The sequence below is a fragment of the Babylonia areolata genome, chromosome 21 (genome assembly GCF_041734735.1).
Source record: "Babylonia areolata isolate BAREFJ2019XMU chromosome 21, ASM4173473v1, whole genome shotgun sequence".
In the NCBI taxonomy this organism is placed as follows: Eukaryota; Metazoa; Mollusca; class Gastropoda; order Neogastropoda; family Buccinidae; genus Babylonia; species Babylonia areolata.
Genome location: NC_134896.1, coordinates 41764916 through 41782317, shown reverse-complemented (window position 1 = coordinate 41782317; position 17402 = coordinate 41764916). Strand labels below are relative to the sequence as shown.

The 17402-nt window shown below is 39.7% G+C and overlaps 1 protein-coding gene across 1 annotated transcript; it reads right to left on the bottom strand.

Moving 5' to 3' along the window:
* Window positions 1–762: 762 nt before the first annotated feature.
* Window positions 763–9330, bottom strand: LOC143296148 (protein Churchill-like). The gene is made up of 4 exons (XM_076607951.1): window positions 9200–9330; window positions 7573–7702; window positions 4989–5059; window positions 763–4032 (listed from the first exon to the last, which is right to left on the bottom strand). The coding sequence occupies exons 1-4, from the start codon at window positions 9236–9238 to the stop codon at window positions 3946–3948; spliced, it is 327 nt and encodes a 108-aa protein (XP_076464066.1). The 5' UTR covers window positions 9239–9330; the 3' UTR covers window positions 763–3945.
* Window positions 9331–17402: the final 8072 nt, after the last annotated feature.

Sequence of the window (17402 nt, the reverse complement as noted above, 5' to 3'; positions counted from 1 at the left end):
TCTGCGTTGTGTCTGCGTTGGTTGCACTTATTAAAACATTGAGCAGCCAGTATGACAGAATAAAAGTGAACTTGATAGAATAAAAGTGAACTTACAGAACTTTGATGAGTTTGTGTTGTCTGGGGAGTTTGTGGGTTACTTGTTATGTGTTCAGAACATAAGCTGTCTGAAAAAAAAAAACCCAGAAAAACAAGAACAAAAAACATACCATCAGTCTCTCATGTTCATTCTAAATATGTAACATATATAAATGCTCTGTTGGTGGATTGTAATCCCCTTCCGGGGATTCGGGAGAATGGACAACATCAGAAAACTTCTCATTATTTTTTTTACATTTAAAATAAAAAATAAAGTTTCTTTGCTTATTCACTGTGAGTGCATTGATGAATAAATCACTCTTTTTTTCATTGAATAACTTTTGAAACAAATAAATTTGTTGCTGTTTTTCCCAAAACAAAAAAAATTAAAAAGTTTAAACATTCTTTCTACTATTGTAATTCTTTCAGAAAATCAAATACTCTGTTGGTTTGTCAGGCATGCAGGTCATGCATGTTGTGACAATTTTATCAGCGTTTGCAACTTATGTGTTTATCTCTACACATGGAATACTGAATTGCCTTCTAAAATGAAATAAGCCATTTCTCTTCCTTTCTCTGTGTTTGTGTGTGTCCATTTCTTGTAAACCTTTGAACTAAGTGCATGCGCACACACATACACACACACTCTCTCTCTCTCTCTCTCTCTCTCACTTACTCAAATGACACTATAGCACACACACAAGTGTTTTTTCCTTCACACATTTAAGTAAAATGACTGTAAATGTGCAAGTGAAAATATACTTCATGAAAATGTTTCAAGAAATTCAGTGACAGATATTTCAAGGAAAATATACAGGAAACCTATAAACAGATGTCTCGTCTTGGTTCATAAGGATATGTAAACAAGCCGGGACCAAGGAACCTTGAATCAGTGACCATTTTCCATTCTGTGATGAGCACAGTTCTGTTTCCATGTGGCAGTGGTGGAAATCAAGAGGATGAATCAGACGACATAGTGTGGAGCAACAGGTAGAGAAGGCATGCTGTGTATGTACCCACTGACATAATGGTACCATTACATCATCATCATTTGCCCCCCTTTTTTCTATAATGAGAAAACATGCACCAAACTGATCAGCCAGAGCTTCTCCATGCTTGGCTTGTATATGTGTGAGTTATCACTTTCACCTAAACAATCACATTTATAAGTATTTTAAACATTTCCTTTGAGTCCTGATCTTTCTTCTTTCCATTTTTTGGGGGATGGGGGAAGTTGGTGTGTGGGTATATGTGCGCATTCACACATTAGTGTGTGTGTGCCTGCATGTGTGTGTGTGTGAGTGCATTCTTATATATGATATGTACATTTGAAAGAAAACATACCAAAATGGGGAAGAAGGGAAAGTTACAATGCACAGTGTCCATGCTTTCATGGGCACAGCACCAGTAGTTATGTTCTTTTCATTGGGTCTTCATAAATCGCAAAAATGTGACACATACAGAGAAATAGAACATCAACCAAAACAACTTCCATGTGAAAAGAAACATTTACAAAGCACGCTCTAATATTTACATAGGTGAACAGTTTCTTTCCATTTTATTTCTGTGTTTATGAAACCAACTGTCCTGGATTTTGTTTGTTGGTTTTTTGTTGTTGTTTTTTGTGTGCCATTCAATTATTTATTAATTACAACATAATTTAAACACACACACACACACACACACACACTGTCACATGTTTCAACAGAAAAAAATGGGAGGTAAGCAGTATGGGTAATACAGAAAAAATGGGGGGGGGGGTGCAGAAGGGATTATTATAGGGGTTTAATGGTGACCAAAAGAACTCGGAGCCATAACTTACTTTCAGGAAGAGACAGGGTACAACAAAGCAGATTCAGATAGTACAGAAAAGCTGCACCAACACAAAACACTCCAGGCATTGTTACAGTGCCAACACACAGTGAAGCTAGGATTCCATTTGATACAGAGACAGTTCAACAGTGTGCAAAGGGTAATTGCACTCACAAGATTTATACATATTATAAATGCTATATTGTAACAGAAATATAAAAAGTGAATGATACATTTTTTTCCAGCCAAAAAAACAACTGAAAACACAGTCAATGACATTGTCATTGGTTTAAGCCAAGTAACTTCTTATCCTATTCACTTTTCTCTATTTTCATTGCAGCGATTTTCTGGAGTCTGTGGTACACCGTTTACCTTTCCTGACATTACAGATCCATTCATTTTGAGCATCACTTTCTTCCACATGCCATCTCCATAATTTTATTTTTAGAGGAAGAGGAGGTGAAGGAGGATAGTAGGTGAGTGGGGTTGTTTTGAGTTTGCTTTTTTTTGTTTTGTTTTTTACTTTCTGATTCTTGATTTTGTGGTCATTTTTACGAATGCAATCAAAGCAGAATGCAAGGGCCAAACAGGAAAATTAATGGGTTTATATCTTATATGAAACAAAAAGACGCTTTTTTGTGGGTCAAGAAACTAGATAACCATGAAAATGACCAGAGGAAAATACAAAGTTGATGTAAACCTCTTCAACTGGTTCTGTCTCCACCCATTCTCCACCCCAAGTCTCATTCACCGATAGCAGTGTTCCACTTCTTCACAGGATCAGAACAACTTCTCACATCTGCACAAAACAGCTAAGATTAGACCCCTTTTACCAATGCTGGGCATGAGACACAGTGGGTAAGAGTTCACTGCAATGGCACCTTTAACCTGAACTTGCACACAAGTCTGGTTCTGCATTCTAAATGGAATTCAGCTTTGAACACCACCAGTTTCTTTCAAGTCCGCTCTCTCTGTCTCCGTCTGTCTCTCTCTCTCTCTCCAGTGGCTGAAGACAGGTATTTTACTCAGAACATTCCACTGTCCTCTCTTTTACAAACTGTCACCCTACCAGCCTGACAAAATTTGTTATATCAATGCAACTTCAGTATTTGAATCTATATTTTAATAGCATTTCTCTCTTTTGTAATGATTTTATCCCTACATTTGATTTGCAGCTTAGCAGACAAAACAAATGAAATGTTTCTATGAAACTATACACCTGCACTTGAAAACAGCTATGCAAAAGTAATGTGCATCAAAATTAAATCTTTTCTACAAACCAGTAAATGCTTCTTTGCAAAGTTCTCAGAACACATAACATTTATATGCTACTTCTCAACTACTATCAGATTACAAACTGATAACATTACTCATTTCCCAGATTTCATTTTAAGACATGTTCACAAACACAGAAATTGTGAAAAAAAGTTTGCATTGCAGTGCTCTCAGTTTGCAACTAAAAACAAATCTTTGATACTGACGGTTGTTGTTTAAATTGGACACAATTTTTTTTAAATCCCTCCCTTTTAATGGAAGGTTATATTCCAGAAACATGACTGTGTCTTGAAGTGGAGTTAAGCGACGTACTGGCATTCACCCTTCAGATCAAGCTGTTCCAGGCTGATGTCCATTGAGTTTGTTTTTCTTCATGCTCCATCGATGACCTACCTATCTCACAATGCCAGGCTGCCACCAGCAACCAGAGCATCAGCAGTCACAAGCTAACAGTTGCCCTCCTGCAGCCATACTCTGGCGTATGTTGCGACACAAATTGAAGACTAGTGGAGAGTGGCAACCTGGACCTATCCACTCCCAGTGCAGCAGCAGCCATACATGCAATGAGACGCACAGGCCGTCAATGCCGGTGAGGAAGATATTCGGCGCTGCCACCAGACCATCAACTCAGCCAAGTTCGAACCTCCCAGGGAGAGGCATTGCTAACGTTGGCCATCCCAACCACTGACCAGACCCGAACCAGTATAACCAGGTGTCCTGTGGCTGCAGTCACCACAACAACTCCTTGAGATGTTGTCCTCAGCTGAGCAGAGCGGGCCCGCTATGACTGTGGTCCACGTGGATCGTATGGCATTATACTTCTGGTGTCCTCTCCATTTCCACACAACAGACAGGACATCTCGTATTCCTGAAAATAGGTTTGGTTTTTGTTATTCATATATATATGTATACATATATTCATATATATGTATGTGTGTGTGTGTGTGTGTGTGTGTGTGTGAAGAATACAAAAAACAAGCACCTTATTTTTGTTTCATTCAATTGATATTAGATCTTGCATGCGTGTGAATCTGTGTGTGTGGTTTTGTGTGTGTGTGTGTGTGCACACTCATGCACACGAGTTATTCAAGTTAAAAAGAAATATGACTTAATATGACATATATTACTTGATCATGAATTCTAAGATAACAGAATCTTAAATTTCATGATTTTATTCACATCTTATGAATGAAATGATACTGAGATTTGGCTGATTCAGATGTTTTGCAAAATCTTATAAAGATCATGATTATTTACTGAACATCTTGTTCTATTTATTATTTGTCACATCCCCTTACACCCACCTATAAACATCCACACCAAAATAAATAAAAAACTGTAACCAAAACTTCTCAATCTTTGGGCAAAGGTAATATATATATATATAATTTCAAAAAAAGAAATATTCTCAACAGCAAGAAAAGCTGAAATCCTTTTATTTTTATCATCAACTCATACTCCAAGCTTGCTAGTGTATTTCATTTTATTTGCTAGTGTAGTCATAAAATATTAAAAAACACAATCGCATCAGATAGAGGATCGAAATCCCAGTATCAGACCACCTGACCAGAAAGCAAGGATCAGAGGTTATATTCATGTGCAGTGGTGATGCACTCTCCCCAGGAGAGCAGCCTAAAAATAACATCTAGAAATTTGTTGAAGACCAGTAAGTTACACGATACAAGTACCACAACCACAGGACAACAAACATTTTCTGCATGATCCATGGGCATTTAATGCTTGTGTGGAATTCTCATTATTCTCTCAAGACCTTTCTCGGGTAATGCATAACCTGTTTCCAAGCTTTGAGTAACTGCTCCTTACCTGATACTCATCTGATACCTTGAAGGTGTACTCATGGTTGGCAACAACATGCTGGCACTGGGAACAGACATCTGAAAAGCAAATGGACAGTGCACACATGTTAAACATCAGATCATAGATTTTCACACACATAAAACAGATAATAAATTGTGTTCATTGATATATCTGTACTAGTAATAGGACACTCCTTCAAAACATGAATCTGCCTTTTTTTCACAATGATATTAATTACTGCAATAATAAGCTCTTGCTTCATTTCACTTCATTCACCATTCATTTTTACTGTATGTTTTTCACTCAATTTCCAGTGATGCTTTCAATTCCCAACAAACAGGGACACCAGTATCTAAGCAGTATCTATTGATCAGTTAAGAATTCAAACATAAAATCCATGAGAGTACAAATCTGGAAAGTTTTAAATACTTCAAATCAGCCATGTTGGTTCATTTACCGCATCTTACACACACGTGTCATTAATTCCTAAATTGGTATTCATTTCTGAACAATCTATAACATGAAAAGGCCATTTCTAAACATATTTACATTCTTACACTGATGCGGTTTCTAGTCCTTTTTTATGCAAGTGTTGCAAAAAGCAAACTGATTTTTTTTCTCACTGCAGTGGTACATGGCACCAATTTTCTCTCATGTTTTAATATCAGCCATGACTTTCTCTTTCATGTTAAAGTATGTTCCATATCTCTTCAAAAGATACATGGTTATCTTTGATCATTAATGTCTAAGCCTTTCAAACCTTCAAGGACTGTTGATTCTTATAGTTTTAGAAAGTTCTTTTCACAGATCCCAGTTGAAAGGAAATGATCCAAGGATGTTGCACATGCTTCTTTCAGTTCATTTATTTCTTAGATCTGTGTAACTTGTGTGCTTTGAGGCAGGTGTGTGTGTGTGTGTGTGTGTGTGTGTGTGTGTGTGTGTGTGATGTCTGTGCATGTGCATGTGTGTGTGTGTGTGTGTGTGTGTGTGTGTGTGTGTGTGTGTGTGTAAGTGAGTGAGTGTGTAAATCTGTGCGTGCATACTTGAGCATATATTTCATTGCATGTGTTTAGCCTGGTGTGAATATTTCTAATCAGCTGACTGACTGAAGACGAAATCGCAAATATCCTGCATGACAATGAACACACATATGTTGATATGTGAAATATCCCACATGACAATGAACACACATACTCTGATATGTGAAATATCCTGCATGACAATGAACACACATACTCTGATATGTGAAATATCCCACATGACAATGAACACACATACTCTGATATGTGAAATATCCCGCATGACAATGAACACACATACTCTTATATGTGAAATATCCCACATGACAATGAACACACATACTCTGATATGTGAAATATCCCACATGACAATGAACACACATATGTTGATATGTGAAATATCCCACATGACAATGAACACACATATGTTGATATGTGAAATATAACACATGACAATGAACACACATACTCTGATATGTGAAATATCCCACATGACAATGAACACACATACTCTGATATGTGAAATATCCCGCATGACAATGAACACACATACTCTGATATGTGAAATATCCCACATGACAATGAACACACATATGTTGATATGTGAAATATCCCACATGACAATGAACACATATATGTTGATATGTGAAATATCCCACATGACAATGAACACACATACTCTGATATGTGAAATATCCCACATGACAATGAACACACATACTCTGATATGTGAAATATCCCACATGACAATGAACACACATATGTTGATATGTGAAATATCCCACATGACAATGAACACACATATGTTGATATGTGAAATATCCCACATGACAATGAACACACATATGTTGATATGTGAAATATCCCACATGACAATGAACACACATACTCTGATATGTGAAATATCCCACATGACAATGAACACACATACTCTGATATGTGAAATATCCCGCATGACAATGAACACACGTAGACTGATATGTGAAATATTCAACACAACAATCAGCACACATACGTTGATTTGTGAAATATCCAGCATGACAATGAGCACACTTACATTGATATGTGAAATATGCAGCATTAAAATAGGATACAAACATTGATATGTGAGATATCCAGCATGATGATGAACACACACACACACTGATATGTGAAATATCAAACATGACAATCAGCTCATGTACGTTGATATTGAAATATCCAACATGAAAATCAGCACACACATGTTAATATGTGAAATATGCAGCATGACAACAGCACACACACACTGATATGTAAAAAATCCAACACAACAATCAGCACACATATGTTGATATGTGAAATATCCAATATGACAATGAATGCTCACACAATGATGATTTTTTTATCAGGAGCCCCATTGGCTCTTTGAAGTAATTCTACTAGCTGACTGGCTGGTTGGTTTTATTTTGTTTATACTCTTTTTTTATGCTAATTGAGGAGAGAGGAACAGAGAAAGTAGTGATGACTTAAGGCATGGGGTGGGGGGTGGGGGGGATTTTTGTCTAAAATCACAAACAGTGGATAAACGTTGAACAAAAGAACAAACATACGTTGATATGTGATGAATTCATCCACATCATCTGTGACGATGCGGTTCTTGACTTCCAGCTCTCTGCCACCGCACTGCGCACAGCCGGCATAGTTCAGCATGTAGGACCCTGTCTCGAGGCACATGGTGTCCTGCACAATATCATGATTATTATTATCATCATTGTCATCATTATCATTACTTACTTATATAGTGCTAATCTCCGGTCAGAAACCAAACTGTAAGCACTTTACAAAAACGGAGTCATTAGCACTTGTAACAGTTTGCCTATCTGGGTACAGCCAACTGAGAGCTGCCTTTAGGTACACATCATACTATTTCCTGTGTCATTCAGTCAGGTTTCAATCATATGCACACATACAGTGTAAATTAGAGTGTATTTTGTCTGCAGAATTTTGCCAAGGACAACCTTTTTTTGCAGTGGTACTTTAATACACATGCTAGGTGCATGCTGAACACAGGATATCAGGTTTCATCTGAAGAAGTTAATATGATCCTCCATAATGAAATAGCCTTTGATAATTCTGCACAAGAGCGAGAAGTAGGCTCAGTGGAGGTGCATCATCAAATTTGAAATTTCAGTGGATTCTGAATCCATAGTCACTTTTATTTTGTTTTGTTTTGTTTTTTGTTGTTTCATATCATAGTAACACATAATGTAGACATCCATGTAAAAAATGTCTTTGAAGAACTCCCAGATTCAGTTCTCTGTTTAGACCTAATGAAATATCTGCTGGACCTTTTCTCAAAACAGTTTGTGCAAGGGGTAAAGACTTCGCCAAATTGTAGTTCAGGCATTGAAATAGGCTTTCATTAAAAAGCACTTTTCCATGTGGAAGTGAGCATTAAAAGCACTTTCATTATTTTTTCTTACAACTGTATATGAATGTGCATGCATACATGTGTGAATCGGTATGTATTGTGAACATGTGGGTGGATGAGTGGGTGGGTGAGTGGGTGGGGTGCATGCTTATGGCACATATATATGTGTGTGTTGTTGCATGCACATGCATATGTGTGTGTGTTTGTGTGTGTGCATGTACATGTGTGTAACTGCCCCTAAATTATATGATTTTTGGGTTGCACAACAGGCCATGTTTTAGTCTGGAATTACCTGAACTCTGTCAAAGAAAAAGAGCATATACAAGTGGTGTGTGTGTGTGTGTGTGTGTGTGTGTGTGTGTGTGTGTGTGTGTGTGTGTGTGTGTGTGTGAGACTTTGAGAGAGAGCGGGGGCGACAGAGAGAGAGGGAGTCTCCTTTCTCTTCTCTCCCTACATTCTGATAAGAATGATGATGGTCCGAACATAGAAAGAATTTAAACTGAATCAGTACATGAAATATTTATAGTGCATTGTATCCCAAAACGATTTTGTTGTTGTTGTTGTCATTGTTCAACAGGTCTGTACACTATTTAGTTTTCTGATCAAAAATGCACACCAACAAACATGGAATGCTTCGTGTGTGTGTGTGTGTGTGTGTGTGTGTGTGTGTGTGTGTGTGTGTGTGTGTGCGTGCGTGTGCAAGGTTGTGTTTATCGAGTTGGTTCATTGTTGCAGCTTTCAAAAACACTTAACTTTGACATATTTACTTAACAAAAAGAATATATTTGAATAGAATTTTAACGTACTCTTTCGGGAAACTCTTCCTTCACGCATTCGTTACACATGTTGGTTAAAACATAGAGAAAGCCGCTGTTCTGTGGGCGTTTCAGTGAGCGAAAACCTGCTTCCGCTCACCCGGAAGTAAAATTGATCCGGTCCGCCCCTTTTCCTTCTTGCTTAGTGCTCTCCCTTTAGCAAGCAGACGATGACACCAAAACTAACGAACTTCAAAAGCCATGAAAGTTCCAAAGCCAAGCCAAATACTACATTCTCTTGTTAACAAAGGGCCATTGCCACAGCTAACAGCGGAAGAAACAGAACGTTCTCTGAAGGTAATGTTTCAATGGAAAAAGAAAACTGGGGTGAACTACTAGTCTGATTAAACTTTGTTGTTGTTGTTTTCTGCACAAGGCAGAGACAATTACTGAATTTAGATCTACCGAGAGTATGAAAATTGATAATTCCTTAGTTATTGTGATGACGACCACTGTGATGTCAATAATGTTTGGATAACCAAGTACGTAAAGAGGGTAAATCAGAGAATTCGGTTTTTTTCTTATGTACAATTAAGATCTGGGACGACTCATAATTATTGGAGGTCGAGGGGAAAAGGTTGGTGTCTTTCAAATATCACCGTGGTCTCAGATTATCATGACTCCGCATTAATACTTGACTGCCTCTCCCTTCTTCCCGACACACACCGGGGATGAGACACCTCCACAAACTGCCACTGACGCACAAGCAGCTATGATAAGCTTGAGCACACATTAATACACACACACTATATATATATATATATATATATATGTTATTTTTGTGTGTGTTTTTTTTTACTGAACAAGAAAATCAGTCTTATCAGTAGTTGGAGCAGCAGCAGAAGTAGTAGCAGTAGCTGTAAAATGGCAGTGGCAGCAACGGAACAGGTAAAGGTCAGAGCAAATGATTCTGTTGCTTGTACGTGGGTATAGCCTTTAAGTTCCTATAATCACATCACGTGAGAAATATACCCAATGTTCGCATATGTATTTTTACCTGTATCATGGCAGTATGCAGAAGAAATAGAGAACACAGCAACGCCAGAAATTTCAAGTGAGCCCGAAACACTCTGTCAAGAACCCCATGTTGGCCCTTTGGACCTGTTGCCCAAAAGTCTCCATTTCAAAACTCCTTTGGGAACATGTTTTCCCGGGACAGCAATTACCTGCAGTGACATACTTCGGAATAATAACAGCTGGCAAGAGGTGGTGCCCAAAGCGGTGCCCACTCTCATCAACCTGAGCTTCAGTCAGCCAAACTCACCACGAACTCCGTGTGTTCGCACTGCCGCGTTGGATCCTCGTGTTAGACTGCCGACACCAGCAAGCGTGCTGACGTCATTCAGTCATAAGTAAGTATGGACATGTCGCACAGGGGTCGTTTTGGTCGGTAGGTGGGTTGACTGGTTGATATGGGTAGCTGCGTGTTTTATTCGAAATAATTCTCTGCTTCCATTGTGGTGTTTCCAGCTGTCTGAACAGGTTTACTCAAGTGTGAGAGTTGTTTATAACCAGAAGAATTTATAGCTGTTAGAACGATACAGTATAACTGTAGGCCCAGCCTCCCCCACCCTTCATCTCTTTCTCTCCCCCCCGCCCCCTCTCTCTCTCTCTCTCCCTCTCTCTAACTCATATGCTTCCCATGCTCCTGTAATGTTCTCCCATTATTGCAGCTGATGTGTATTTCTATCAGTATGGTTGTTCGTCGTTATCTGCAGTACTCTGTCGTACAAAGTGAGTCTATGTTTTAACCCGGTGTTCGGTTGTCTGTGTGTGTCTGTGTGTCCGTGGTAAACTTTAACATTGACATTTTCTCTGCAAATACTTTGTCAGTCGACACCAAATTAGGCATAAAAATAGGAAAAATTCAGTTTTTTCCAGTCATCTTGTTTAAAACAATATTGCACCTCTGGGATGGGCACAAAAAAATAAAAAAAATGAAGCCTAATTATATGCAAACTGCATTTACTGTTGTATTCATATTTTTTTTGTATTCTCTAAACTTGGCACTTTGATCTGATATTCTGACCCAACAACAAGAGCAGTCATTATTATCATTTTTTGTTCAAACAGGAACTTCTTTTGCTAAGCATGGAAGATTTATTTATTTTGCAAACGTTTTGGTGCAGATAGTAAAAAAAGGGAAATTACTCTAATTAATGCTAGGGGACTTAATTTGCTTTAAACTGATCTTTCTCATCTTAAACATTACATTTTTAAACAAGAGAGGCAAGGCCTTCAAGACTCACTTGTGATGCACTTTTTTAAAAAAATCCAAGCTTTTTATGTATTGAGTATAATTTCAAAATGTAATGTTTAAGATGAGAAAGATCAGTTTAAAGCAAACTAAGTCCCCCAGCAGAGTAATTTCCCTTGTTTTACTGTCTGCACCAAAACGTTTGCACTAAACAAAACTTCCATGCTTAGCAAAAGAAGTTCCTGTTTGAACAGAAAATGATAATAATGACAGATCTTTTGTTGGGTCGAATATCAGATCAAAGTGCCAAGTTTAGAGAATATAAAAAACTATAAATATAACAGTAAATGCATTATACTCAATACACAAAAAGCTTGGATTTTTTTTAATAAGTGTATCACAAGTGAGTCATGAAGGCCTTGCCTCTCTTGTTATATACATTTTACTCCGTTCATAGAATGTGTGTATCATTGTATACATGTTTTCCTTCTCTTGTTCCTTCCCAGCTCAACAACATTTTTATCATATTTTGATGTGTGTGTCATGTTTCTTTCCTCCTTTTATATTTCAACCACTGAACTTTTGCCTTTATTAGTTACAACTGTGTAGTGCATACCGTTCCTTCCCAACACAACTTGACATTTTTATCATATTTTGATGTGTGTGTCATGTTTCTTTCCTCTTTTTATATTTCAGCCACCGTACTTTTGCCTTTATTAGTTACAACTGTGTAGTGCGTACCCTGTTGAAGGCGGGGGCTGGATAAAAAATAAAGATAAAACCTTACCAGTGCTTACCTATTATCCTCGGAAGTAAAGAAGTTTTGTCTTGTCTTGTATCAGACGAGTAGGGGAGAGCGTGCTGAACACGCCTTGTGTGGCGGGTGCACTTCAGGAGCTGCAGAGAGCACAAGACACTGACCTACCGGATCTGCTGTCACTGATTGGTCGGTGGAATGTCTCTCTGGCTGGTCTCTTGAATGCGTTACCTGTCTGTCTTTGATTGGTCCATTGAATGTATTGTCTCTTGTTGCTCTGTTGAAGGCATTGTCTGTCTGTCTCTGATTGGTCTGTTGAAGGCATTGTCAGTTTGCCTGTCTCTGATTGGTCTGTAGAATGCCTTGTCAGTTTGCTTGCTTCTGATTGGTCTGTTGAATGCATTGTCTGTCTGTCTCTGATTGGTCTGCTGAAAGTATCGTTTGTCTCTGGTCTGTTGAAGACCTTGTTTTTGGTCGGACGATCTGTCTGTCTGTCTGTCTCTGACTGGTTCGTTGAAGTCATTGTCTATCTCTGGTCTGTTGAAGGTATTGTCTGTTTCTGGTTGGCCTGTTGAAGGCATTCTTTGTTTGTTTGCATCTGACTGGTCTGTTGAAGGGCAGGCATTGTCTGTCTGTCTCTGACTGGTCTGCCTAAGGCATTATCTGCATGTCTCTGGTCTGTTGAAAATATTGTCTGTCTGTCTCTGATTGGTCTGTTGAAGGCATTGTCAGTTTGCTTGCCTCTGATTGGTCTGTTGAATGCATTGTCTGTCAGTCTCAGATTGGTCTGCTGAAGGTATCGTTTGTCTCTGGTCTGTTGAAGACCTTGTTTTTGGTCGGACGATCTGTCTGTCTGTCTCAGACTGGTCCGTTGAAATCATTGTCTATCTCTGGTCTGTTGAAGGTATTGTCAGTTTCTGGTTGGCCTGTTGAAGGCATTCTTTGTTTGTTTGCATCTGACTGGTCTGTTGAAGGGCAGGCATTGTCTGTCTGTCTCTGACTGGTCTGCCTAAGGCATTATCTGCATGTCTCTGGTCTGTTGAAAATATTGTCTGTCTGTCTCTGGTTGATTTGTGAAGATATTGTCTGTCTCGTATTGGTCTGTTGAATGCATTTTATGTTTGTCTTGAATTGTTCTCAGTTCTGTGAAATGCATTTTCAGACTGTTTATGATCTGTTTGTATGTTTTGAACGTAATCATTTATTTGCCATTGTCTGAGTGTTCTCTGTCTCGTTCTAGATGCTTCATCTGCTTCTTTGGGGTGTATGTCTGTTGCCTGAGTGAAAACAATTCTGTCTCGGTCTTGCATGTAGACTCGGCTGTGGGTCATGACCTCTTTTCTCTGCTCAGATATATACCACCAGAACGACAGCACGTTAAGATTGGCAGCGAAAAGCACATTCTGTTGGGCGTCTGTGATTCGAACTCAGAACATTTTGACTGCGAACTTTGCTTTCAACCAAATCAGCCAGCCAGCTTGCCACCTGCTGGTCTTCAGTCAGTTGTTTGGTCAGAACCCACATCAGAGATAGGACGACTGTCATTGCCTGGACTGTTACACTATTTACTGGTTCTTGACATTTTAATTATCAGATTTCTGTGGATCTTGGTAACAGCTGTTGGTTATAGTAATTATTTAAAATCAGTAATTGTCCTGCTGTAATTAATCCCTTAACCTTCAATCAGAGTACCTGTTATAGAAAAAAAAATACCATAACCACTCGGATCTGTACAACTTGGATTGTAATTTCGGCAGGCAGAAACAGAAACAAACAATGAGAATCTCCACCCACCCCCCCCCCCCACGCCCCACCCCACCCCCCACTCCCCTCCCCGCCCGTACCCCCCTTCCTCCCCCACATTTTTTTTAAGGGATGGGACTAAATCGTACAAAAACCGAATGCATTCGTATATCATCTTCTCTGTCTCTGTCTCTGTGTGTGTGTGTGTGTGTGTGTGTGTGTGTGTGTGTGTGTGTGTGTGTGCACGTGCGTTCACACGTATGTGTGTGAAGAGGACGACAAGACGGGTTTGAGTCAGGTGGAACGGCAGTTGCTGCGGAACACGGAGGTGGAACTGACGGACCACAACGTGGTTGATTACCTGCTGCAGGTGGCTCTGGAAGACACAGGCTCTTCAGGATTCCCCAGGGCACAGTTCCATTCTCCACAGCCTCAGCTTCCAGCTCGCAGTGTAAGTCTAACATCAAACAGGATGGCTGGCGGCTGGATCTTCCGGTGAAAGGCCATCAGGAATTTTTTTTAAAGTATCAAAAATATAATAAAAACTTGTGACCGTCGTTTCGCTGTTATTATGACTGGCGTTTGGTTCGCCGATTGCATAACTTTTTGTTAATTTTTGGTTGGTTGGCGGTTGCTTTCTTGGTACAAATTGCTGGATTGAATGGTAAGCTAGCCAGTCTGTTTGTTATGTGTGTGTTCGTTGGTTGATTGATTGGTGTTAAAGTTACTCGAGGACGTTTAGGTTTTGTTTGGTATGATTTGAAATTCAGCTTAGTTTAGTTTATTGGTTGGATGTCTGGCCGTGGCAGGTTGGATGGTTCGCGGCAGTTCATAAAGTCCCTTAAACAGAAATATAATCCAAAGCGAGTTAATTATTTGTCAGCTTTTACTAACTTAGTCCTTCATTTGCTGAATTACTTGTTCATTTGTCAAACAATTAATTTCATGTTCATTTCAGTTGGTTATTGAGACAGTCGATTGATTGGATGGTTTGTTAGGCAGATATAGTTAATCGGTATGCAGACAGTTATGGTAAGCTATAGAGCCAGTGAGTTTGTAATTTAGTAGCTTTGTTCAATATAAATCAGTTCGGAGTAATTAAAAGATGTAGAATCCGGAAAGACGGAAATTAAAGATTCGTCCTTCTTGAGCTGATTTGCTAAACGAACAAACACTGCAATTTCAGTTTCAGTTTGTCAGTGAGGCGTCACTGCATTCGTACAAATCCATATTATGTTACACCACATCTGCTAGGCAGCATAACCCAACGCGCTAGTCAGACTTTGAGTGCATTCATATATAATTGTGTAGGCCTACCTGTCAGAATGGATTTTTCTACAGAATTGTGCCAGAAGACAACACTTACGTCGCCATAGGTTATTTTTCCGTGCGTGCTGCACACAGGACCTCGGTTTATCGTCTCGTCCGAATGATTAGACGCTCAGTTCAGTTAATTTGGCAAACTTGAAAGAATTGACGAGAGCGGGAATCGAATCCTGACCCTGAGGGACACTGCATTACCAGACAAGCGTCTTAAGCATTCTTCCACCCTCCTCTTAGGAAACAAACAATGCAAAGAAAGATAACAACGTGCATACACAATACACCGACTTCACATAATAGTCGAGAGAAAAAAAAAAAGAAGCAACAACAACAGCAAAATTGATTTGATTGATCAACTGGTTATGTTCGAACTCAACAGCTTCACGTGCAAAAAGTACGTCCCGCAATGGAAACACAGAGTGGACTCAACGTGCGTAGAAAGCGCAGAAGCCAGAAGCGCATGACGACCGAGGAGGTCCAGGTCATACGGAGACAGCGTGCCACGCGCGCTGCACGTGCCCAGCACGCGCAGGAGGAGTCACGTGAGCCGCCACAGCTACCTGCTCCTGTTGCATCATGTAGTCGTGTTGTGTCGGGGCCGCCACAGCTACCTGCTTCTGTTGCATGTGGCGATGTTGTGTCGGAGTCTGTCTCGCCGAGACAGCCCTCGTCTCCGTCTGTGATACGACGGGTATGGACAGTATGAGTTTGTGTGTGTGTGTATGTGTGTGCGCGAGCGAGCGCACGCAAGCGCACGCACGTCTGTTAAGTTGTGTTTAGTCAACCGCAGACTGTGGTGTAGCGTATATGGATCAGTCCCCACGCTTTGACACCTCCTTGAAAATGAAAATGAAAACGCTGTGTGTGTGTGTGTGTGTGTGTGTGCGTGTGCGCGCGCGCGCGCACACATAAGTGTACACTTCGATGGTGGTGGTTTTCATTGCTTGTCTCAGTGTGTGTGTGTGTGTGTGCGCGCGCGCTTGTGTGTGTGTGTGTGCGTGCGTGAGAGAGAGGGGGGAGTTTATTCTGTATGTCAATGAGCGAGTGTTTCAGTTGTCTAAGTCTATGTGCGTTTGGTTGTGTCACAGTGTTTGCGTGTGTGTTTGCCGGTTTGCGTGTTTGTGCATGTATATGTATGCATGGATGTAAACGTACATGTTTGCACGTGCGTTTTATTTCCCACTTTTATTCCGGTGATCAAATACGAAACTAATAAAATTCCTGTATACCTATGTGTACAGTTTGCGTTGGCATATCATTTCATTTTTTCCACATATCAGTGGGTCAGAATTGTTTTGCACGTTAGAGATAGAAATAATCGGTATATTTCCAAACAGACATATGTCATTGTATAATTGATGTTGTTAAAACCCCTATGCTGCCTATATGACAAGATAACTCGTCAGCGCAAGCATGTACGCTTCTCTGCCACGGTGACGAGATAACTCGTCATCGAAATATTCTAACTTTTCCCCGGTTTGCATTGAGTTCATTGACAAAAATACTGGTAGCTTTAGTTTGGGGAATCTTTCTAGATTCTATTCATAGCTAAAAACTCTATCTACGTCATGAGGCAGTCCTTTATTTGAACGTTTTGGTTTGATTATTGCCACAGTGTTTGCCTGACTCCTCTCCTCGCTCGCTTAACAAAATGCCTGACACTGTGCCCAAGATATGCGATTGTGGTGTACTATATCAACCAAGATTGCTTTCTTTACTTAATGCTCAGAATGAATTGAAGTGTAAATTCAGAGGAGCAAACAATGATTAACTTTTATCAGACGATTTGATAGAAAATAAAGGGAGCAGTGAAGATACTGGCCAGGATACGACTACCAGTGAGTGATGCAGGCTGTACAGCTGTTGCAAACTACAGAAAGTGAACGAATTATTAGCAGGACACAGTGTGGGCGATTTTCTTGGCACTCAGCCAACTAAACGCAGTCTAATGAGAACTGGATAAAGTGACCGTGCGAGAGGGGTGAACTGGAGGGGGTTGGAGACCGAGGGGGCGTGGCCTCACATCCACGTTATCACTTGGAGTAGTCACAATACATAGTGTATCTGTCTCTTTTTTTTCTATTTTGGTTGTTCTAGTATAATTTGTATGTGCAGGTATTATCCATTTGTCCAGAAAATATGATATTTTAGTGCAAATTACCTGACTAATGTTT